This window comes from Anastrepha ludens, chromosome 6, assembly GCF_028408465.1.
Source record: "Anastrepha ludens isolate Willacy chromosome 6, idAnaLude1.1, whole genome shotgun sequence".
In the NCBI taxonomy this organism is placed as follows: Eukaryota; Metazoa; Arthropoda; class Insecta; order Diptera; family Tephritidae; genus Anastrepha; species Anastrepha ludens.
The window spans coordinates 7,519,629-7,538,297 of record NC_071502.1 but is presented as its reverse complement, the minus strand read 5'-3'; the positions used below and the strand labels follow the sequence as shown (position 1 = coordinate 7,538,297).

The 18,669-nt window shown below is 40.9% G+C and overlaps 1 protein-coding gene across 5 annotated transcripts in view; it reads right to left on the bottom strand.

The window, feature by feature from the left end:
• Positions 1 to 5,419: 5,419 nt before the first annotated feature.
• The window catches only part of LOC128866874 (uncharacterized), a 44,800-nt gene continuing 31,550 nt past the window's right edge, over positions 5,420 to 18,669 (bottom strand). For all 5 annotated transcript variants that reach the window (XM_054107906.1, XM_054107909.1, XM_054107910.1 and 2 more), the window contains 2 exons: positions 7,517 to 7,909; positions 5,420 to 7,354 (listed from right to left, as the gene is read on the bottom strand). In XM_054107906.1, the coding sequence (XP_053963881.1) occupies positions 5,634 to 7,354; positions 7,517 to 7,909 (2,114 nt within the window). In that variant the 3' untranslated portion in view covers positions 5,420 to 5,633. The remainder of the gene's footprint in view (positions 7,355 to 7,516; positions 7,910 to 18,669) is intronic.

The following is an 18,669-nucleotide window of genomic DNA, read 5'->3' as shown; positions in this document are numbered from 1 at the left end:
AATCATGCATGTAAAAGCCTAATCTCCTTGCATGATTTCCTATGAGACAATGTCCTGTGAGCGCCCCTACTAAGGTCCTGATTTGAAGTCCACTCAGTTTTATAATACTCAGACGGACAGACGTAAATTTAGCCTTGGCCATGTTTGCCTAGCTATTTCACAGGTATTGGCACTAATCCATATTTGATTTACAGAATTTATTAGTGCGTCCTTAATGAGAAGCTTACAAGTTGCGGGAGGTATCTCCATAAAATTACTTATGTCTGGCATACCGGTATCTTGATATATCCGTTGATGATATTCTGTTTATCTTTAGCCATTTTAAGGCTTCATGACTAGCGTCTATTTCCGCTTGAAAAACGCTACAGTGATCCGGTAGTTTAAAGGATTCACTAATAGAAAGTTCTTCGCAAAATAACCCTGATCCTACACCGGTGTCCATTTTAGATCCGTCCGTGTAGATCTTAACGGGTGTGTTGGGTGTTGGATCTTCTTCAAGCCATTCCAGTCTAGAAGGGATTTTCATTAGGAAATTCCTTTCGAAGCAAAGAATGGGAGGGTGATAATCACAGTCACTGAGTATATCCGTGTAGGAGTCTAAGATGGTTGAATGTCCATGTGTTCTGTCCATGTGTGACAGTTCTCCATTATGAGCTCGCTTTGAGCCTTAAAGCGGAACAGGCCGCTGAGTATTTGCAAAAGAGATCTAGGGGTGGCAGAAGTAATATGATATCCAAAGCCATGGATGGCGTGGTTTTCATGACGCCACCTATTGCTAATTCCGCTGATCTCTGCACCTTATTCAATAAATTATCACCAGACAACATTTCCATATAGAAGAATGGGTCTAACGACAGCAGTGTAAAGCCAGAGAGCAACCTTAGGTTTAATTCCACAGGTCTTACCTAAAGCTCTCTTATAGGCATAAAAAGCTAGGTTCGCTTTCCTGACTCTTTCTAAGATGTTTGACTTCAAAGTCAGTTTCTTATCTATGTTTAGTCCCAGGTACTTGGTTTCTTCCGAAATCACAAGAGCTTCCCCCTTGAGCATAATTGGACTTAGCTGAGGTATTCTTTGTTTCCTAGTGAACAATATGAGTTGTGTTTTGTCTGGGTTGACTCCTGGACCACACTTTTCTGCCCACCTAGAAAGTATATCTAGAGCATTTTGTATTAGGTCTCTTAATGTAGATACAAATTTACCAGAGACAGCAATAACAACATCATCGGCGTAAGCTATCACCTTACAGCCCACCGATCCCAGTATTAACAGAAGTTTATTTACTACTGCAGTTCGATAAGAAAAACAGAATTTTATGGTTTGTAATACGAGGACGGTTCAATAAGTACCCGTGTTTGATGACAAAGGGCGTTCCTGGGGGAAGTTGGTGTAAGCATCGTGTGCTGCCATCTATCAAACGACGGCAAAACAAATTTGAGACTGATTAATATGTTAGTTTGGATTTGGCAGCTATTCGCGTAAGACTTGTTTCGTGATTTTCACTAAGATGGAAAAGGAGCAGCATCGTTCGGCAATTCGCTTTTTATTTTTGGATAGAAAAAAATGCAAGGAGGTAAAGCAAAGTTGGATGCTGTCTATGGTGACGCTTTCCCGTCTATGCACACAGTTAGATATTGGTTCAACAAATTTAAACGTAAGCGAACAGCCATTTTTGATGAGGAGCGACCAGAACGCCCGGCAGATGTGGTTACCGAGGACCCTCTCCCTCTGGACCCAACCTGTTGTTACAGCATGTTTCCTGAGCCTACCTTTAGCTGAGTTAGACGAAGACAACCGGTGATATGCACTACACTGACAGGTCTTGTATTACTGCTACAACAATAACAACAACAGCCGAGGACATGATTCTCGCTGATTGACGAACGAAAGTGCGCGAAGTAATAGAGGCCAAGTATGTCGACCGGAACGGCAATTACTATTTTACGAGTACCATGACAAGTTGGCGGTGAAAAAATTATCGGCTCGATGGGTGGCGCGATTGCTCACGGTGGACAGCAAGCGGATGCAGCTATTAACTTCGAAGCAGTGTTTAGAGCAATTTAAGCGAGATCCAAAGGAATTTTTGCGTCGAGTTGTCACCTTTGATAAAACCTGGATTCATTATTACACACCAGAAATTAAGCAACAATCAAAACACTGGATTTCTCGCGATGAATCTGCCTCAAAGAACGCGAATACAGTTCCTTCGGCCGGAAAGGGCATGTCGACAATTTTTTGGGATGCGCACACCGTCATCCTCATGGATTTTTTAGAAAAAGGAAGCACAATCACTGGACAATACTGCAGTGAGATATTGGACCGCTTTTACAAAAAATTGAAGGAGACACGGTCGCATTTGGCGAAAAAAAAGGTGCTGTTTCACCACGACAACGCACCAGCACATTTATCCGGCACTTTCGTCTGCTCCAAACTGCATGAACTCCGTTATGAATTGCTGCCGCACTTCCCGTATACACCCGATCTAGCTCCCTGCGACGTTTTCTTGTTCCCTAACATGAAGAAATGGTTTGCGGGAAAAAGATTTAGTTGAAACGAGCAAGTCATCGCCAAGATAGAGGTGTATTTTGGAGAGTTCGACAAATCCTATTTGTTAGACGGGTTAAAAAAATTGTCGGAGCGTTGGGGGAAGTGTATCTTTCTAAAAGGGGACTTGTTGGGAAAAAATTTTTTTTTGAAAAAATGTTGTGTTCATTTCTAACACGGCTACTTATTAAACCCTCCTCGTATTCATTATAAGTAGTCTCCCTGAACATAAATTCACTTGGTCCAACGAGATTCCAATTCATGAATTCCATCTCTGAAGTGAGAACCTGGAAGGGCTGCAAAATACGGTTCCACAGCTTTTATGGCCTCATCATTCAATGAAAAACGCTTTCCACTCAAGATTCTTTTTAGATCTAGAAACAGATGGAACTCGCTAAGGGCCCAATCTGGTGAATACCAAAAACAATTCGAACTTTAATTATTGGATTTTAGCAATTGTCAAAATGCTCTTGTGAATGATGAAAAATAATTCTTTTGTAATGATGAAAAGTAATTTTTTTCTTTTTCCTTTGCAAACTAGGTCTGTTTTAAAGAAATTTTTCCTTCAGTTGATCTAAAAGGTTACAATAATATTCGGAATCCATTCTTTTACCAGTTTGCAAGTAATCCACCAACAGAAATACTTTCGCCTCCCAAAGAACTGATTCTAACATCTTCTCGGCCGATTTCTGGACACGAACTGGTTTCACAGCTGAAGAACCAGGTTCACATCACTCTTTAGCATCTTGCTTTGGATTAGGGGCATGATGATAGTCTCGAGTCTCATCCACAGTGACGAATCGACGTACAAAATACACTTTATCCTTTCGGAAATGCTCTAGATGCGACTATAATGATCACAGTTTAGAATCGCTCGGCTGAAGGCTGGTATATTGCCAACATTGTTTCAACAAGATATTTTTTAATTTTTTAAAACAGAGTTGCCACCAACGCTCAATTGAAAGGAGCATTTACTAAAAATATGATTTGAAAGAACTTACATTTTAATATTGCGGTATTAAGAGGAAGCTGGAGAGAGTCCAAAGGTCTACTCCCATTGGAATCAGTAGCTCGCTTCGGCCATACCTACCCTAACGCAATGCTGAATGTGGTAGCTGTGGAAATCGCAAAACTGCCGCAATCAGATTGAGGTGTTCGGGCTACAAGCTCGACTTAAGCTAGCGACACTCCAGTTTCTTTAGAAGCTTTGAGTTTATCCGCATATTGAATAATCAGAGTACACCATCGCTGGATTCGAGCGGATTTTTTCCATTCATATTCTCTCAAATGAAGAGTGGGCGGGGCATTGGGAGACAGAACATGGTAAACATATTCACGAATGGCTCGGAGTTGGATGGAAGGATTGGTGGAAGTTTATGCTGCGAGGAGCTCCACGTCAAGCTCAAATTTAGGCTATAGGCCTTCTAAGCGGAGGTAGGCGCATTTAAAGAAGTAGTTAATTGGTTGCTTAGTTGCATAACTGTGTTTTTTTTCTTGTGCACTGCTCTCGGGAGCATAGGGCCTCGACTACGAAACGACCCTGGTTTCGTTAATCTATTTTGATTTCTGACAGGATAGGTGATTAGCCTGTGCCTGAACTGTTGTTAGAGAAGTGTAAATATTTACGACAGCCGAACAGCAATTAGTCTGCTGGGCTCGTTTTTCGTGCGCTCGAAATTAGTCGGGAAATGCTTGATTTCCCTCTCTACCGAATTTGAATGCTTCGACATTTGGCTTATTTGGTTTTCTGGTTACATAGCCATTTTAGAAAGCTGTAAGCCAGATGAGCAAGCTAGATATGGGACACTGGAAGCGTAATTAGAGGATTAGGGTACCTTTTAAAACCTGTGGCCTCCTTTTGGAAAGGTGGGCCTTGCGAAACTTAGCGAGCGCTGGGTAAGCACTCAAACGTCTAAAGTTGCGAGATCTATTGGTCACGAGTAGATCAAAAGCACTCTAGGGAACTTCTAAGGCTAACAAAGACCCAGCTCTGGGTGTTCGCTGGCGCTCCTTCCGGGCATTTGTTCGTTTCTTTTCTGTGTTGTTTGGAGAGAGATGAGATGGAATCATCACACCTTCCCTGCTCTCTCTGGGCTGATATTCAAATATCAGGGTTCTCTTCCTCTTCCTGACCCTCTTTTGCGTTTCTAGTCCAAGTGAGTTTCTGCATGGGCAACCTTTTTACCCTAATTAAGCGAATGTTGTTGTTGTTACAACTAAAACACTTATAATAAGTTCTTATGGAAAGCTGCTGAAGTGGGTGCTCTCGCCTGGTATAAATATCATAAATCCGGCTCGTTCTCTTAACCCTCCGTTTGACACCTTTTTAAAAACTTTCGGTTGGACACCCGGCTCTGGCCTTTTTTTCGTCCTGTTCGAGTGTCCTTTTTAAAAGCTTATATCCATAAATCGTTAAAAAATTAAATTTTAGGAAGCACCTGAAAGCTCAAGTCGTTGGCTATAACAGAAATATGTTAAATTCACGCCCAAAGTCGAAAACCCCAATCTGACCAGATCCGGATGCCCAATGGAGGGTTGATGTACTACTCCATGTTGGGCGAAAGCTTGGCAAAAGGTGTTTAAGCTTACCTTACCGACTTGTTCATCCATGGGATATGAAGCAGAAGAGAAGAATTTGCGACGGTATTTCTCACACAAAAGAGTTTTCCCCAAAGTTTGCTATTCGGCCTGAAATAGGGCGAAGAAAGTAAGACACACGCCACAAGTTGGAGAAGAGCTTGGCCATCACTTTTGTTAAAATTGTGTGAAGGTTGATGCTGGTTGAATTTCTTCCTCACAAGAGCTCAATTTTTTTATACAAACCTCTGCTTCGTCGATATAAAAACAGTACTTTATAATTTAATACTAACAAAAATAGTTTATTCCAAAGAACAGTTCTTTAATAAAAATAATGAATACTCTTATTGTTCACGCGCTTGACTGGGATTTTACAAGTGCGCTACTCTAACCAAATATTATCGAGTTAGAAAATTAATAATAGAAATCATTCGAGTGCCTATCACGCCATGCACCATCCAGCCTTGTTCTTACTTTGTTCACACCAACTTGCTGTGGCCGCCTGCCGCCAATTAAATTTTCTTCAAAAAACTGTTGGGCGGTGTTGTGACAGTCATAATAGGCTCATAATTATTGCAGTCATTGTCGCAGAAGGAACTGAGCGAAGCCACCGCACTGCCCGCCAATGTTTCCATGGTGAGTATGCCCATGTGCGCACTTGTCTCGAACTCTTTGATTATCAGATCGACCTTACTCTTCATGGTGCTGTCGACGCCCGCACTAACGCCCGACGATGGATTCTTTAGTATTGGTGAAGCGGGATTGCTGCCAGTGTTGTTTAGAGAATCACTGCCGCCACTACCATCGATCATGTCATTCAGTTCGAGGCTCTGAAGTAGATTTTCCTTTTCGCTTTGTTTGCATTTGGCTGGCGACGATGAATTGGAGTTCGATGAGCTGGTACTGCGACCCGACGAGGTTGTCTTATTCAGCCGATTAAAAAACCAACTTTTAACCGCTGTACGCTCGTTGCCACACGCATTATTGTTGTTGGTGGTGTTGGTGTTGGTGTTCGCGTTGTTTTGATTGTTAATGCCACTATTGTTGCTCTTTTGTGGACTGCCATTTGGCGTGGTCGATTTACGTTGCTTCTTGTGCTCCTTCAACGTAGCCGGAGAGGTGGGTGTTAGCGCCACAGCTTCTACATCGCTAGCGCTGCTGCCGGAGTAAGTCTTTTTAGCGGCCTTTTTTAAGCGTTCCGGCGTTGGGCAGGCCGACAGCTGACTAGACAACTTGCTGTGCACATCCTTCACAATGGATTGGAACTCGATTTTCTCGGCGCTAAGTGCGCTGTGCTCACTTAAATTTAATAGCTCTGCGGTTTCCGCTTCGGTGTGATTAATGCTGACCGTTTTGATTGGCTGGGGTGGACACTTCGGCACGTCGTATTCAAAGCAGTTGGCCATATCAAGCGAGGAGAATGCTTCCTTCTTCATTGGCAAATTAGCTGGTCTGTTGTGTGGTTTGTCTGTTTGAAAGAGCGGTGAGGGTTCTTCGTATATGCAGTCATGAATTGGCGCGTGACTCATGTGACCCATGAATGTCATCTTCTTGACAATGGGCGGTGTTGGCAGTTTTCTAGCGCTGCTCTTCATGTTGCTAGCGGGTGATGTGTCACCACGTATAGCCGCTTCTACTGCGATGATCCATTCTTTGGCATCTACCTCGCTATTGGCTTGGAAAAGGAATTTCTTGTTGGGATCGGCAGTGGTGATCTGGAAGCACACTTCACGTCGTTTGCCCTCGCCGTAGTGCTCGATTTCGATGCCACTGTGCTTTAAATACAATGTAACCGTTGGGTGTGCTGCAGTAGGCCCATCGGCATAGCACAGCAGCCAATCGTTGAGCACACCACAGTAATACTTTTTACACTGATCGAAGAATAAACGTTTTTCGACACGTTGCAGCTGCCCATATTTGGTGGCATGCTCGATGGAGAGGTGACCAGCCGGCAAATCCATATAGGGACAATCCACCGCTTGCATCGGCTCGAGTTCGGGTGTTATGGCCTTCTGTGTCTCATCTCTATCGTGGCTTGACACTTGGCAAATATCGTAATTTTGGGAGCCATTGTCATTCTCATCGCCCTCGCTATCGTCCTCATTATCTTCGTCGTCATCGAAATCATCATCACTGTACGCTAGGCTGTTGGTTTTGTTGCTAAGTCGTGCCGAGCACCGGAAAGTTTTATCGCTTTTCGTCTCATTATTCCAGTCACCATACCAACTGGACGCTAAATGTAGGAATACAAAAGCAAAATGGGTAGAATTAAATATTAATTGAAAGCTATTTGACTTTAATTAACTCATGACAATCATTTATATACGCACACATACATACATACATGCGGTTACATGCTGTAAGCATTGTGGGCAGAGGTCAAGCGTTTACTTACATTTTTTGCCACAAGTTTTGCCGCCTCCGCTCATGTCCAAATAAGAGGCGTCTTCATGCTGCTGTTGTGTCTGCTTAGATACGTTCTTTGTTGCATTATTGCATTGAGTGCCCACATCACTTGTCCTCGTTTGCATTGGCAGGCCGTTGACCCCATTGCCGCCATTGATGCCTTCATTGACTTCGTTTGACTTCACTTTTCCGTTGACAATAAATTGATTGTTATTGAGCGGTGTTGTTGTTTTACTTGCATCTTCCTTCGAATAGTTCGCCAAGAGTAGTTCGCAGCGTAACAAAAGATTTAGGGTTGACTCCGCCTCGGTGGCATGAAACATATTTGACGTGTTCTCATATTCGGAAGTCTCCAGTGAGGCTCTAAAATGTTCGCGTACATCTAAAATTGTTGGAAATAAAAAATTGTGATTACAATACCGTTGTATTTACACAGGCATGTAAATTATTGCAGAAAAGAAAAATTGGCGCTGAAGAAAAATATTCGTATGCTTGGATTGCTGTAATATTTTATATGGGTTATATTTCAAAACAAGCTTTTCAAACAGTTTCCAGTTATTTAATGGATAAAATAATTATTAGCTCAAAGCCATGAAACGATAAATTTCAGCGATATGCAGGAAAAGTGTTTATTATATTATATTCCGAAGATTTTTGCTCTCACAAGTAGAAGAGAAGAAGGGTTGAATAGCCACTAACAAAAGGTGGAGCAATTTGGACGATATAGGGACACTTGAGATATTGGACACTTGAGAACTACACGTACACTTCGCGAATGGTGCGACGAAGGAAGAAGACTGTGCTTGCTGAACTATTTAAACCGAACATACGGCTTTTCACGGTGCACTAGATTTATTGCCGTATAGGCATCAGGTTCGGAGCTAGGCCCAATGATTTCTCTAGATGCTGTAGATATGAGAAAAAGGTAGAGCTCATTGACTACTTCTTTGTGAATGCCTCACATTTCGAGGAATGAGCATTAGATTTCGGGTAGACTACTTCTTAGGCTTTGCTTTTTGAAGTAACTTATTGGATTAGCAAAAAAAATAGAGATGATGTAAGGATATGCAAGCACAGGTAATGAAAAATTCGAGTGAACTCTTGATTAAAGAGCAGCCTAGGTTTGGTTAGGTTACGGTGGTTGCCGCTCTCCATGAGGATGTAGAGGAATCCACTTAGTCTTGGAGACACATTGTGATAGCACTAGTTCGGGCTGGTGAAATCACTTCGTCTCTTTAGTAAACGATGAAATATTGTGGATGCATGCGAACAGCCTAGTCTGCCACACCATCAAGGAAGTAGAAGTTTAGACACCGATGTCACGTTATAGACCCACCAAAAGTCCACGCGTATTGGACAGCAGGTTGCGGTTGACAACTGCGAGTTCGGCGTAGTCAAGGACTTTGTCTACCTAGGATCCAGCATTAGCACCAACAATAACGTCAACCAAGATATCTAGCGAAGAATAACTCTTGCCAGCGGGTGCTACTTTGGGCTGGGTAGGCATTGAAAAGCATGGCCCTCTCTCGATGCACGACAAAAAGCTCTATCAATCACTCACCCTCCCGCTCTTGTTGTATGGCGCTAAGTCCTGGACATTGACGAACACCGATGGCCGGTTATTAGGAGCATTCGAGAGAAAAATTCTTCACAAAATCTATTGTCCGATTTGTTGCGTGAATGATGCATATCGAGTAAGATGATGGAGCCACGAGCTGTACGACCTGTACGCCGACATCGACGTAATGGAGCGCAGCAAAATTCAGCAGCTGCGCTGACTAGGCCACGTTGAGCGAATGGACAATAACGTTCCAGCAAAGAAGCTGCTATTCTCGAAATGCTCTGGTGGAACTCGCAAAAAAGGACGTCCTTATCTACGTTGGACAGATCAAGTCGAAAACGTTCTCACCGGCATAGGTGTTTCTAACTGGCACCAACGCGGGCTATGCAGAGACGATTGGCGCAACAATTTGGTAGCGCCCAAGACCGACCATCGATTGTAGTTGCCAGTTAAGTAAGTAAGTCGCGTTATAGAAAGACCGGGATAGTGACAGAGTAAGTGTTGAACGTCCTCCACCTCCTCCTCGTCATTAGAGAGAATCCCCATACGTTCTCCATGTGTTCCCATTAAGTAATGATACCCACTACTGCACTAATGGAAGGTCGGTCTGGATTGATGAGAGACCAAGTTCTGAGTCCATTCCTTCCAGACCATATATATCTGTCTAGTTACTTCACAAGTAGGCTCTATCGTCCATTTAGTGTTGGTCAGTGCGATGTACCCCGAGATGACCCAGAGAATAAAGCGATGCCACATACTGGACAGAGTTGACTGATTTAAGATCAGTTCCTTTCCTTGGCAGCTCATCTGCGATGCAATTTCCAGGGGGCAGCCTAACCTAAATTCTGAATTTCTGAGAGCGTTGTTCCTATCGAAATTTATGAGCATCTGTTTTTAGGTGGAGAATAATGAACTTTTAAGTGTAGCCTAGCACTGTTTTTTACAAGAAAAAAATATAATGTTTTGTTGATGAAAACTCATAATTTGCTACTGTGAATTGCTAAAACAAGGTGGCGTCGTATGGCGATGATATTTGACACTTGAGAACTAGACAGCTGCAGACAAACAATAAAGCGCGTAAAGGTCAAAATGAATATTTCCATCATCAAATTCATTTTTTTATTTAATAAAAAAGTTATTCAAACACAAAATTGGATGGATGGCGGATGAATTTGAAGAAGTATACAAAAATATCATATATCCGACGCCATTGGAAGATCTTCGATCTTTGTTCAACGTACATATACTCGTAAGTCCATTTCTCAATTACAACGCATTTATGCCAGCGTTTAATTCAACCCTCGATATATAATATTTCTGGAACATTATTTTTGGTATAGCCTGTCGTATCTGTTCTATTACCTATATGGATGTCTGCTAGATGGTTTTCGTTTCATTTGTGGTCAAAAATTCATGGATAATGATGGCACTGTACCACGTGTTGTTTCCCCACAAATCCTCTCTTTTTTTTGGCGAATTGCTTGACGTAAACGTCTCATAATTCCCAAATAAGTAACTGTCTGACCTTCTGGTAAAAATTCGTGGTGTACAATTCTGTTGATATCCATAAAAACCGTGAGTATCGCCTTCTTTACAGAAAACGATGTTGGTTCGGATTCAGCCTCAGAAATCATATCTCTGGCGATATCAACACGGTTCCTTGTTTGCATGAAATTCAGGTTCATTGGGGCCAACTTTGCAGCAACATGGCGCAAACCGAAACAATTAAATAAAATGTCCTGGATGTATCCATAAGCAATATTCAAGCCCTCTGTCAGCTCCTGATGGTTAACTTCTGGTTATTGATCAAATTTTCTTTCACTTTATTGATCTTTTTATTAAATTTCGATGCCCATGGTCTGCCACTACGTTCGTCATCCACGCGTCGTCGATCTCTTCTGAAGCGTTCTTGCCTCTCAAAAATCGCTGTTTCCGTTAGAGTATCATTACTGAAACAGTTTCCCAACATTTCTAAGAATTTCGTGCCATTGAATCCACGAAAAATTTAATACAATCTCGTTGTTGCAATTTAAAACTAATTTCTAAAACTGTAAACAGAAGTAGATTTGCTCAAGACGGGGTAACTTTACAAGTGGCTTTTACAAATGTCACGCAATAACGATAAAACTTTGGTAGAAATGTTAATCACAGATGTGGCAACCTAACAAAAGAAAGCAGAATGTCAACTGGCGGTTGTTCCGGGAAGTTTTGATCAATGTGATATGTATAGCAGATTCAAGGAGCGAGATACTGGCTTAAGCCGTTCTCTGAACTTCGCTCTTTAAACGCCTGCTATGTCTACAAAAAGTAGGTTGAATTAGATACATACTTAGACACATAAGGGATCGTGTATTGTGGGAGGAAGAGAAAGAAAAAGGAATATATAATTGGCGCGTACACCATTCTTTGGGTGTTTGGCCGAACTTCTCCTATTTGTGGTGTGCGTCTTGATGTTGTTCCACAAATTAGAAAACACTTTTTCTTCATTTTAGTTTTTCACCCAGATTCGAACTTGCGTTCTCTCTCTGAATTCCGAATGGTAGTCACGCACCAACCCATTCGGCTACGCTGGTCGCCGTATAGCTGGAATAAAAAGGAAAAAGAAAATGAAGTGCAAGTTTCAAGTGGTCTCAAAAATCGCGCTAATATTTGCTAACAATTTGCTTTTTCCTTTTGATAGCGAGTCTGCATCTGTTTAATTGTCGAAACTCATAAGAGGTCCAATATCGCACAGCACATCTCGCGACTCTCATCGATACCAAATAAATGAAAATTAAAGTGTTTGATGGTTCATTTGGCGTCGCTACATAAAGTGTTGGACTACTCAGTCAGGGCCAAAATTTATGCAGAATGCGATTGTGGCTAAGCAGAAACGCAAAAGCAAGCCTTAGGCTAGATGCTTGGGTAAACCTTTCTAAGAAGCAAATTTTTATCACGAAAAGCTACTCCTAAAAACCTTCTGCTATTCGGAAAGGCTTCTATTTGAGAGCAAACTTTAATGAGCGCACAGCAAACTGGAGGAGAAGTTCGGCCTACACCTATCAGTGTTGAACGCGGCACACTTTTTTGGCTCCGAATGCCACCCAAAGCATATACTCGTACCCGTATGCGAGTGCCTAGTCGACAAAATAATTGCAACCAAAATTGTAAGCCGAAATAAAAACGAGTTGCACCACCTAATGATGTAATGAGTTTTTAAATAGCTCATCACCTTGGTCTCGGGTTACTGGCACCATAAACACCAATTTGATTAACCCTTTAATGAAAATAATGTCAACAAACACTCCTTTAACACATAGACAGGTATGTGTAATTATACAAAATTTCCGCTATTAAAAAATAAAATGAAATTGTGAATGCAGAAAGATGAAGAGAGCGGAGCAGCAATTTTTTTTTGGTTTCTAAAATACAAGAAAATTCGAGTGTTTTGGTTGCTTAAACTTGTAAAACTTTTCTTTTTAATGTTTGTATGTATGTATGTGTGTATGTATGTAGTTGTTTGTGTGCGTCTAATGAAAACATAGCTTAATCAAAGCCAAGTGAAAGAGTTAATGAGGCCCTAGAGCTGTGCAACTAATTAACTGTACAAACGTTTGTAAGTATGCTGACTGGAGTCATGAACCACTCAGTCACCGGTTTTGCCCTGAAACTTAAATGACTTACAAAAAACAAGTGTAAAAAACCTTCTGACTGTTAAGCGATGATGAATTCATAAGTAGTGCGAATGTGTTGATGTTGCGACATGAAAAGTAAAAGCCGGCAGAATAACGGTAACAGCATTTAACAAAAGAAAAACTGAAAAATTATGAAAAAGCAAAAAATAATGAAAACTAAATAAAAAAAATGCTAACAGCTCATATACACAGAGTACTATTAACCTCAGACCAAAGACAATGCATAACGCAAAAATGCTACATTGGCAGCCACAAAAATGAAATGCGCGAATGAAATAAGAAATAAAAAATGGCAAATAAAAAATCAACAACAACAATAATGCGCAGCAGACAAAAACCGCAAATGTTGTTACAAATCGAGGCATTGTGGCAAACCAGATGAAAATACGTTAACAAAAAGTTAACTATCTAAAGGGTGTCCCACTATGATTGTCGGTTTTGAAATTTGGAAAATACATTTTTTTTTTTTGAAAAGCGTAAATATTTTGATTATTATTATTATTATTGTTATTAGTATTTATAGGGAATATATACAATATAACCCTAACTTTTTATTTTTTTTTTGTCGGGACAACTAGCAAGTGCAGCACTCAGACATTAAGTAAGTCCATTGTACTACTCTTGGATCCCCTTCTAATTTAAATCTACCCGATTTCCGAAGAAATCTGAGTAGATCTTGTGGTGCCAAGGAGCCAAGGTGGTCGCTTCTTAACACATCAGTGCCAAAGACCTCAAGACTGATTCAAGCGAAGGCGGGGCAGACGCCGTCTCATCCTCCTCTTCACAAGCTGGGCAGAGTACACTGTCTGAGATGCCCACCCTTTCCATGTGCTTCGCCCACAGAAAGTGGCCCGTCATCAGTCCAACCAGTTGTCTGCACTTCCTTCTGCTTAATAACAGGAGGGTTTGCGGCAGTCGATCGGACATGACAGGTAACATCAGTTTAGTACATCTGCACCCTCTCTCAGCCTGTCAAGCTCGCTTGTGGGTTGTAGTAACCCATTTGCTAACCGTGGCTTTGATGGCCGCAGAAGGGAGTGGCAAAACGGGCTCTGGGCCAAAGAAGTTGGCCTCAGAGCCCATCTTAGCTAAGGAGTCAGAGATCTTGTTACCCGCGATACTTACGTGTCCCGGGACTCATGTTAGCATCAGTCTGACATGTCTACCCACATAGTTCAGCTTGGATTTACAGGACTCGACTATCCCTGATGTGGTCGGGGGGCTGTCGGTATTCCACAACAAAGTTTATCGCTTCTTGAACTGCATACACCTCCGCTGGAAACACAGATGTATGCATTCCAAGAGCAAATGCTGAATGACGATTACAAAATGACGATTACAAAATGACTTATTTCTAACTGTACAATTTAAATATGGTCTGATATATTAATACATTTCATATAATTGTATACTTTAATCACATTGTCAAAGGTAACATTATTTAATAGAGTGGATGGTACCATACTTCCAAATGCAGTAGTCTTTTCGGTGGTTAGTGTTAGAATGATTGAAAATTAAAAAAAAAAAGAAATGTAGTCTGTCGCGTTGCTAATTAAGTGCACGCCATCGTAGGCATATATGTATTAGGCAAATATTTTGAATTAAGATAACAAATTTTAAGTGATTTATGCATCATCGCTCGAGTCTCTATTACGTTTGAAAATTTGGCGGTTTTTTCCAAGCCAATTTCACATTTTTTTGCTATTAAAAACTGGAGTTTCATTGTGTGGAAAAAGAAATACCAAATAAGTTAAAAGGCTCAGGTCGATCGGATCATTTGCTTTCAAGTTAGAAGCGCTGTGAATGTGAAAAATTTTGCTTTGAAAAAATGCACTTGAAGCTTTTAATTATTATAAATATTTAAAATTTTATTATAAATCTTTATTAAAATTTTTTTAAGGTATAGACTATCAAAAAATTAAAAAAAAAATCGAGGAAATGTTGTTATAATGCAACTTGAATTTCAACGATAGTAGGTCGTATTTCGCCTTAGAAATTTTTCTTGAATAGTTTTATTTTCTCAAAAGCCTACATAGAAAAAACTTACTGCGTCAAATAGAATAGTTTCTGTGACCACTAAAAAAGCAAAGGCAGCCAATTCAGACGCAAATACAATGTGTCAGAAAGCATCGCACTTGCAAAAAAAAACAGTTCAATTGGGACGTTGAGTTATCACTCTTGAATTTCCAGCAACCGAATGCAACAATTCAAAGGAATAAATGGAGCACCATCAGTTCTGCGCTTTTCTGAGAAATTCTGAGAAACGTTGTGCAATTCTTCTTCAGCAACAGTCAGGGAATGCCGATGACCGGGTGCGAAACCTCTGAGACCAATTTGTTTGACGCCTTCCTGGCAAGCTCATTATCAATTTTATTTCCCTCTATGTTCCTATGTCCTGGAACCCAGATCAGTGAAATGTTATCTGCACACCCAAAAGATTTTGTCTCCTCCTTAAAGGAGTTGACCGATTTGGCCCTGCACCAAAATGTAGATATCTCCCTAGCTCCTGCGTTTCCTAAGCATTCTGCATGCCTGCCTGCATCGTAAAGACGTTGTACATCCAAAGAATGACCGATTTTCAATATGAGTCTAGTGCGGCTCCAAGATTACTAACTTCCGACAACAGCGGGAGAAGGTGGCTATTCAATTTGGGAAATCGAAAGTGTGGAGGCTTATATTTTGTGGTAAATAGCACTAGGTGCTGTTTGTCGGAGTTGATTCTGAGGCCGCAACTGGCAGCCTTGCGACTGAGTACAGCCAATAACCTTTCAAAAATCTTAGCTATGACTGAGGGATGTTGTTCGGTCCCGATACCATTAGGACCACGTCATCGGCGTACGCTGCTGCCTTAACCCCACTCTTATTTACGTTGTCAGAACTTCGTCAATAGCAACTAGCCAAAGCAGCGGCGAAAGGATACCACCCTGCGATGTCCGCCTGTGCACAAAGCTCGTAATGTGCCTTATTAGAAAAAATATTTTCATGGAATCGTGATGTCTGTAAGCAAGCAAATGATGCGATGTTTTAATTGAAACTCCCCTAAACCCAAGTAGTACTAAGGGGATCGAGATAAAAGGATTTTAGTCAATACACTCAACAATGCATGAAATATCCGAATGCAAACAGTTCTCTCCTAGGCGCGCTTTAAATTTCTCGATTTACTGGATTATTGTACAACGGCGAGGTTCGGTTTCAAACCGTTTCTGCAAGTCTCCCTCCACTTCGGTTGTAAATTTTCAAAACACCCATGCCTTGTGCATTCGTGTAATATTCCACAACTTAAGCTTAATATCCGCACAGGCCAGCTGCTAAATAACAAAATTGAATGCTCGGCACAAAAAATGTGGTTAAGCTCAAAATAAGTTGCCGTAGTGGGACACCCGGTACTTGTATGATATTACCACTATTACTAAACCAAGAAGAAAAAAATTAACAAAGCTGAGGTGCTAGACCACTGATGGCGGTTAAGTGAGTCAAGTCAAAGTAAGCTAATACAGTGATCTAAGTAAGTATGTACTCGTAGTTGGTGCGAGTTGTTAGAAGAAAAAGTTGAATGCGTAAACAATTCTTTGAGAAACTTTTGTGGGCAGGGCTTGGCGGTGTGGTATTAATTTAGTTGATGCCGAAGAGGTGTGGTTAGTGCTATTTAAATTTTAGGTATTAGAAATAAATGTTTGCTTTATATGTAATTAAGTGTACGTCCAAGAGAGTTAGTCAGCTCCATCACTTTCAAGACACTTCAAACTGTGCGAATTGTGATAGAAAGTCTTTTCTTGCCAGAAGTAGGTTGGCAAGCAATTAGTTGCAAGCGTCCGCTGTAATGCGATTCTGTGCTATATTTCTTTTTATAATTGCGAAACGAATGAGCTCAGAAGCATTGACTTCTTACTCGAATTATTGCTTCGAAACAACGCTCATACAAGTGGGGGATTTTTAGGTTTTTAAGAAAGCAATATTTTTTGTTGTTTTTGTTTTTGAAAACTTCCATTGTGATAATGGTAGCTATGGAAATAATTTCAGCCGTACACGAACAAAAAAAAATAATATAAAAATTTTTTTGCTTCGCTTTTCCCCAGAGTTTTTATAAAATATGAACAAAACCAGGTGAATCTATTCAAGGTAGTATCGGTAAATCAGTTGACTTGTTTTTTTTTCTTTCGCCGTGTCCATGTGGCTGTCAGCCCCGAAATGAAACAAGGCGAATTCATTCTTTGTTTTCTACTTTGCCAATACTTCGCTTTGACAATCAAACGTACAAAACATTGTTGTTGGTCTAGTGCCACCATCTTTAATGAATGCGCCTTGGAACAAAACGTGTATAATTTTTTGAAAAGTTCATCCACTGCATAGAAGAGACTTCTTCTCCATGAAGTATCAAAGTATTTAAGAGTCCACAACTTTATGCTCCCAAATTTAGAAGCCTGCGCTCCAATTTTCAGCCGCAATAATTGTGCCACCATTTTTCCATGGCTTCATGGCTTTTTCAATAAGTAAAATATGTATTTTATCGTAAGTGGGTTGTTAGAGTTATTTCAAATAAAGGGTGGCTAAATTTCAAGGGCCGATGTTGAATGTGAACCACACCTAAACGTAAATTTTTTTTCTGCATTTCATTTGACACTTTTCAATTTCAGACTAACTCAATTTGAACTAAGGAAAGATACACAATCGAGCAACGCGTTAAAGTTTTACAGACTTATTATGAAAACGGGCGTTCAAATCAAAATGCAAATCGAATAAAATCATCTTCAGTGATGAGGCACATTTTCACCTCAGGGGATTCGTCAATAAGCAGAATTGCCACATTTGGGCGAATGATAATCCAAGAGTGATTGCCGAAAAATCAATGCACCCACAAAGAGTGACTGTTTGGTGCGGTTTATGGGCCGGCGGCATAATTGGCCGTATTTTTTTCCAAAATGAGGCCGGTCAGGCAGTTACTGCGAATAGTGTTCGCTATCGTGAGATGATAACGAACTTTTTATGGCCCGAATTCGAAGATATGGATGTGACGATCAGTGGTTTCAACAGGACGGTGCCACTTGTCACACAGCTAACGAAAAAATGGCTCTTTTGTGGGAAAAATTTGATGCCCGAATAATCTCACGTTGCGGCGATGCCAATTGGCCACCAAGATCATGTGATTTTACACCGTTGGACTTCTTTCTTTGGGGTTATTTGAAAGAAAAGGTGTACGTCGATAAGCCAGCAACAATTCAAGAGCTAAGGGATGAGATAATTCGGCACATTAACGGCATAGAACCTCAATTATGCCTCAGCGTCATCGAAAATTTGGACCATCGGATGGAGGTGTGCCGCCGAGTTCGCGGCCGCCATTTGGCCGATATTTTGTTCCACACGTAATTGAGCTATACCAGTATTATCATAATAAAGAGAAATAACAATAATTTCCTAAAAAAGTTGTATTTTGTTCAAAATCAACACCGGCCTTTGAATCTTAACCACCCTTTATTTTATTTGTGCAGGCATTCAAATGCAGCTGCTATCCATGGGTGTTAAAAGCTGGCTGGGTTGAAAGGTATTTCAACTGGATTCGTGACTTAACTTCAGCTGTAATTTGTTTGTGACCTAAGCTTGACGTTTAATGTTTCATGGCCTTGACCAGTAACGAACGCGACACCAATTGAATGGTAGTTAGGCTCCATTGACTCTACTACAGCTCACGCCAAACTCTATGGTAATGGTAATGGTTGTATGGGTTAGGCTAAGGCCTTTATCCACTGCGACCAGATTGATCTATTGTGCGCCCCTAATTACTTAATTATAATTATTTAGTATACCGAGGAATCGAACCAGCTCCTTAGCAGGGAGCAATTGTAGATGTTCCTCCTCTAGTAGGTACGAGCCCAGGATTCTGTGTGTCTCCTGTGATCTAATGCCTCACAG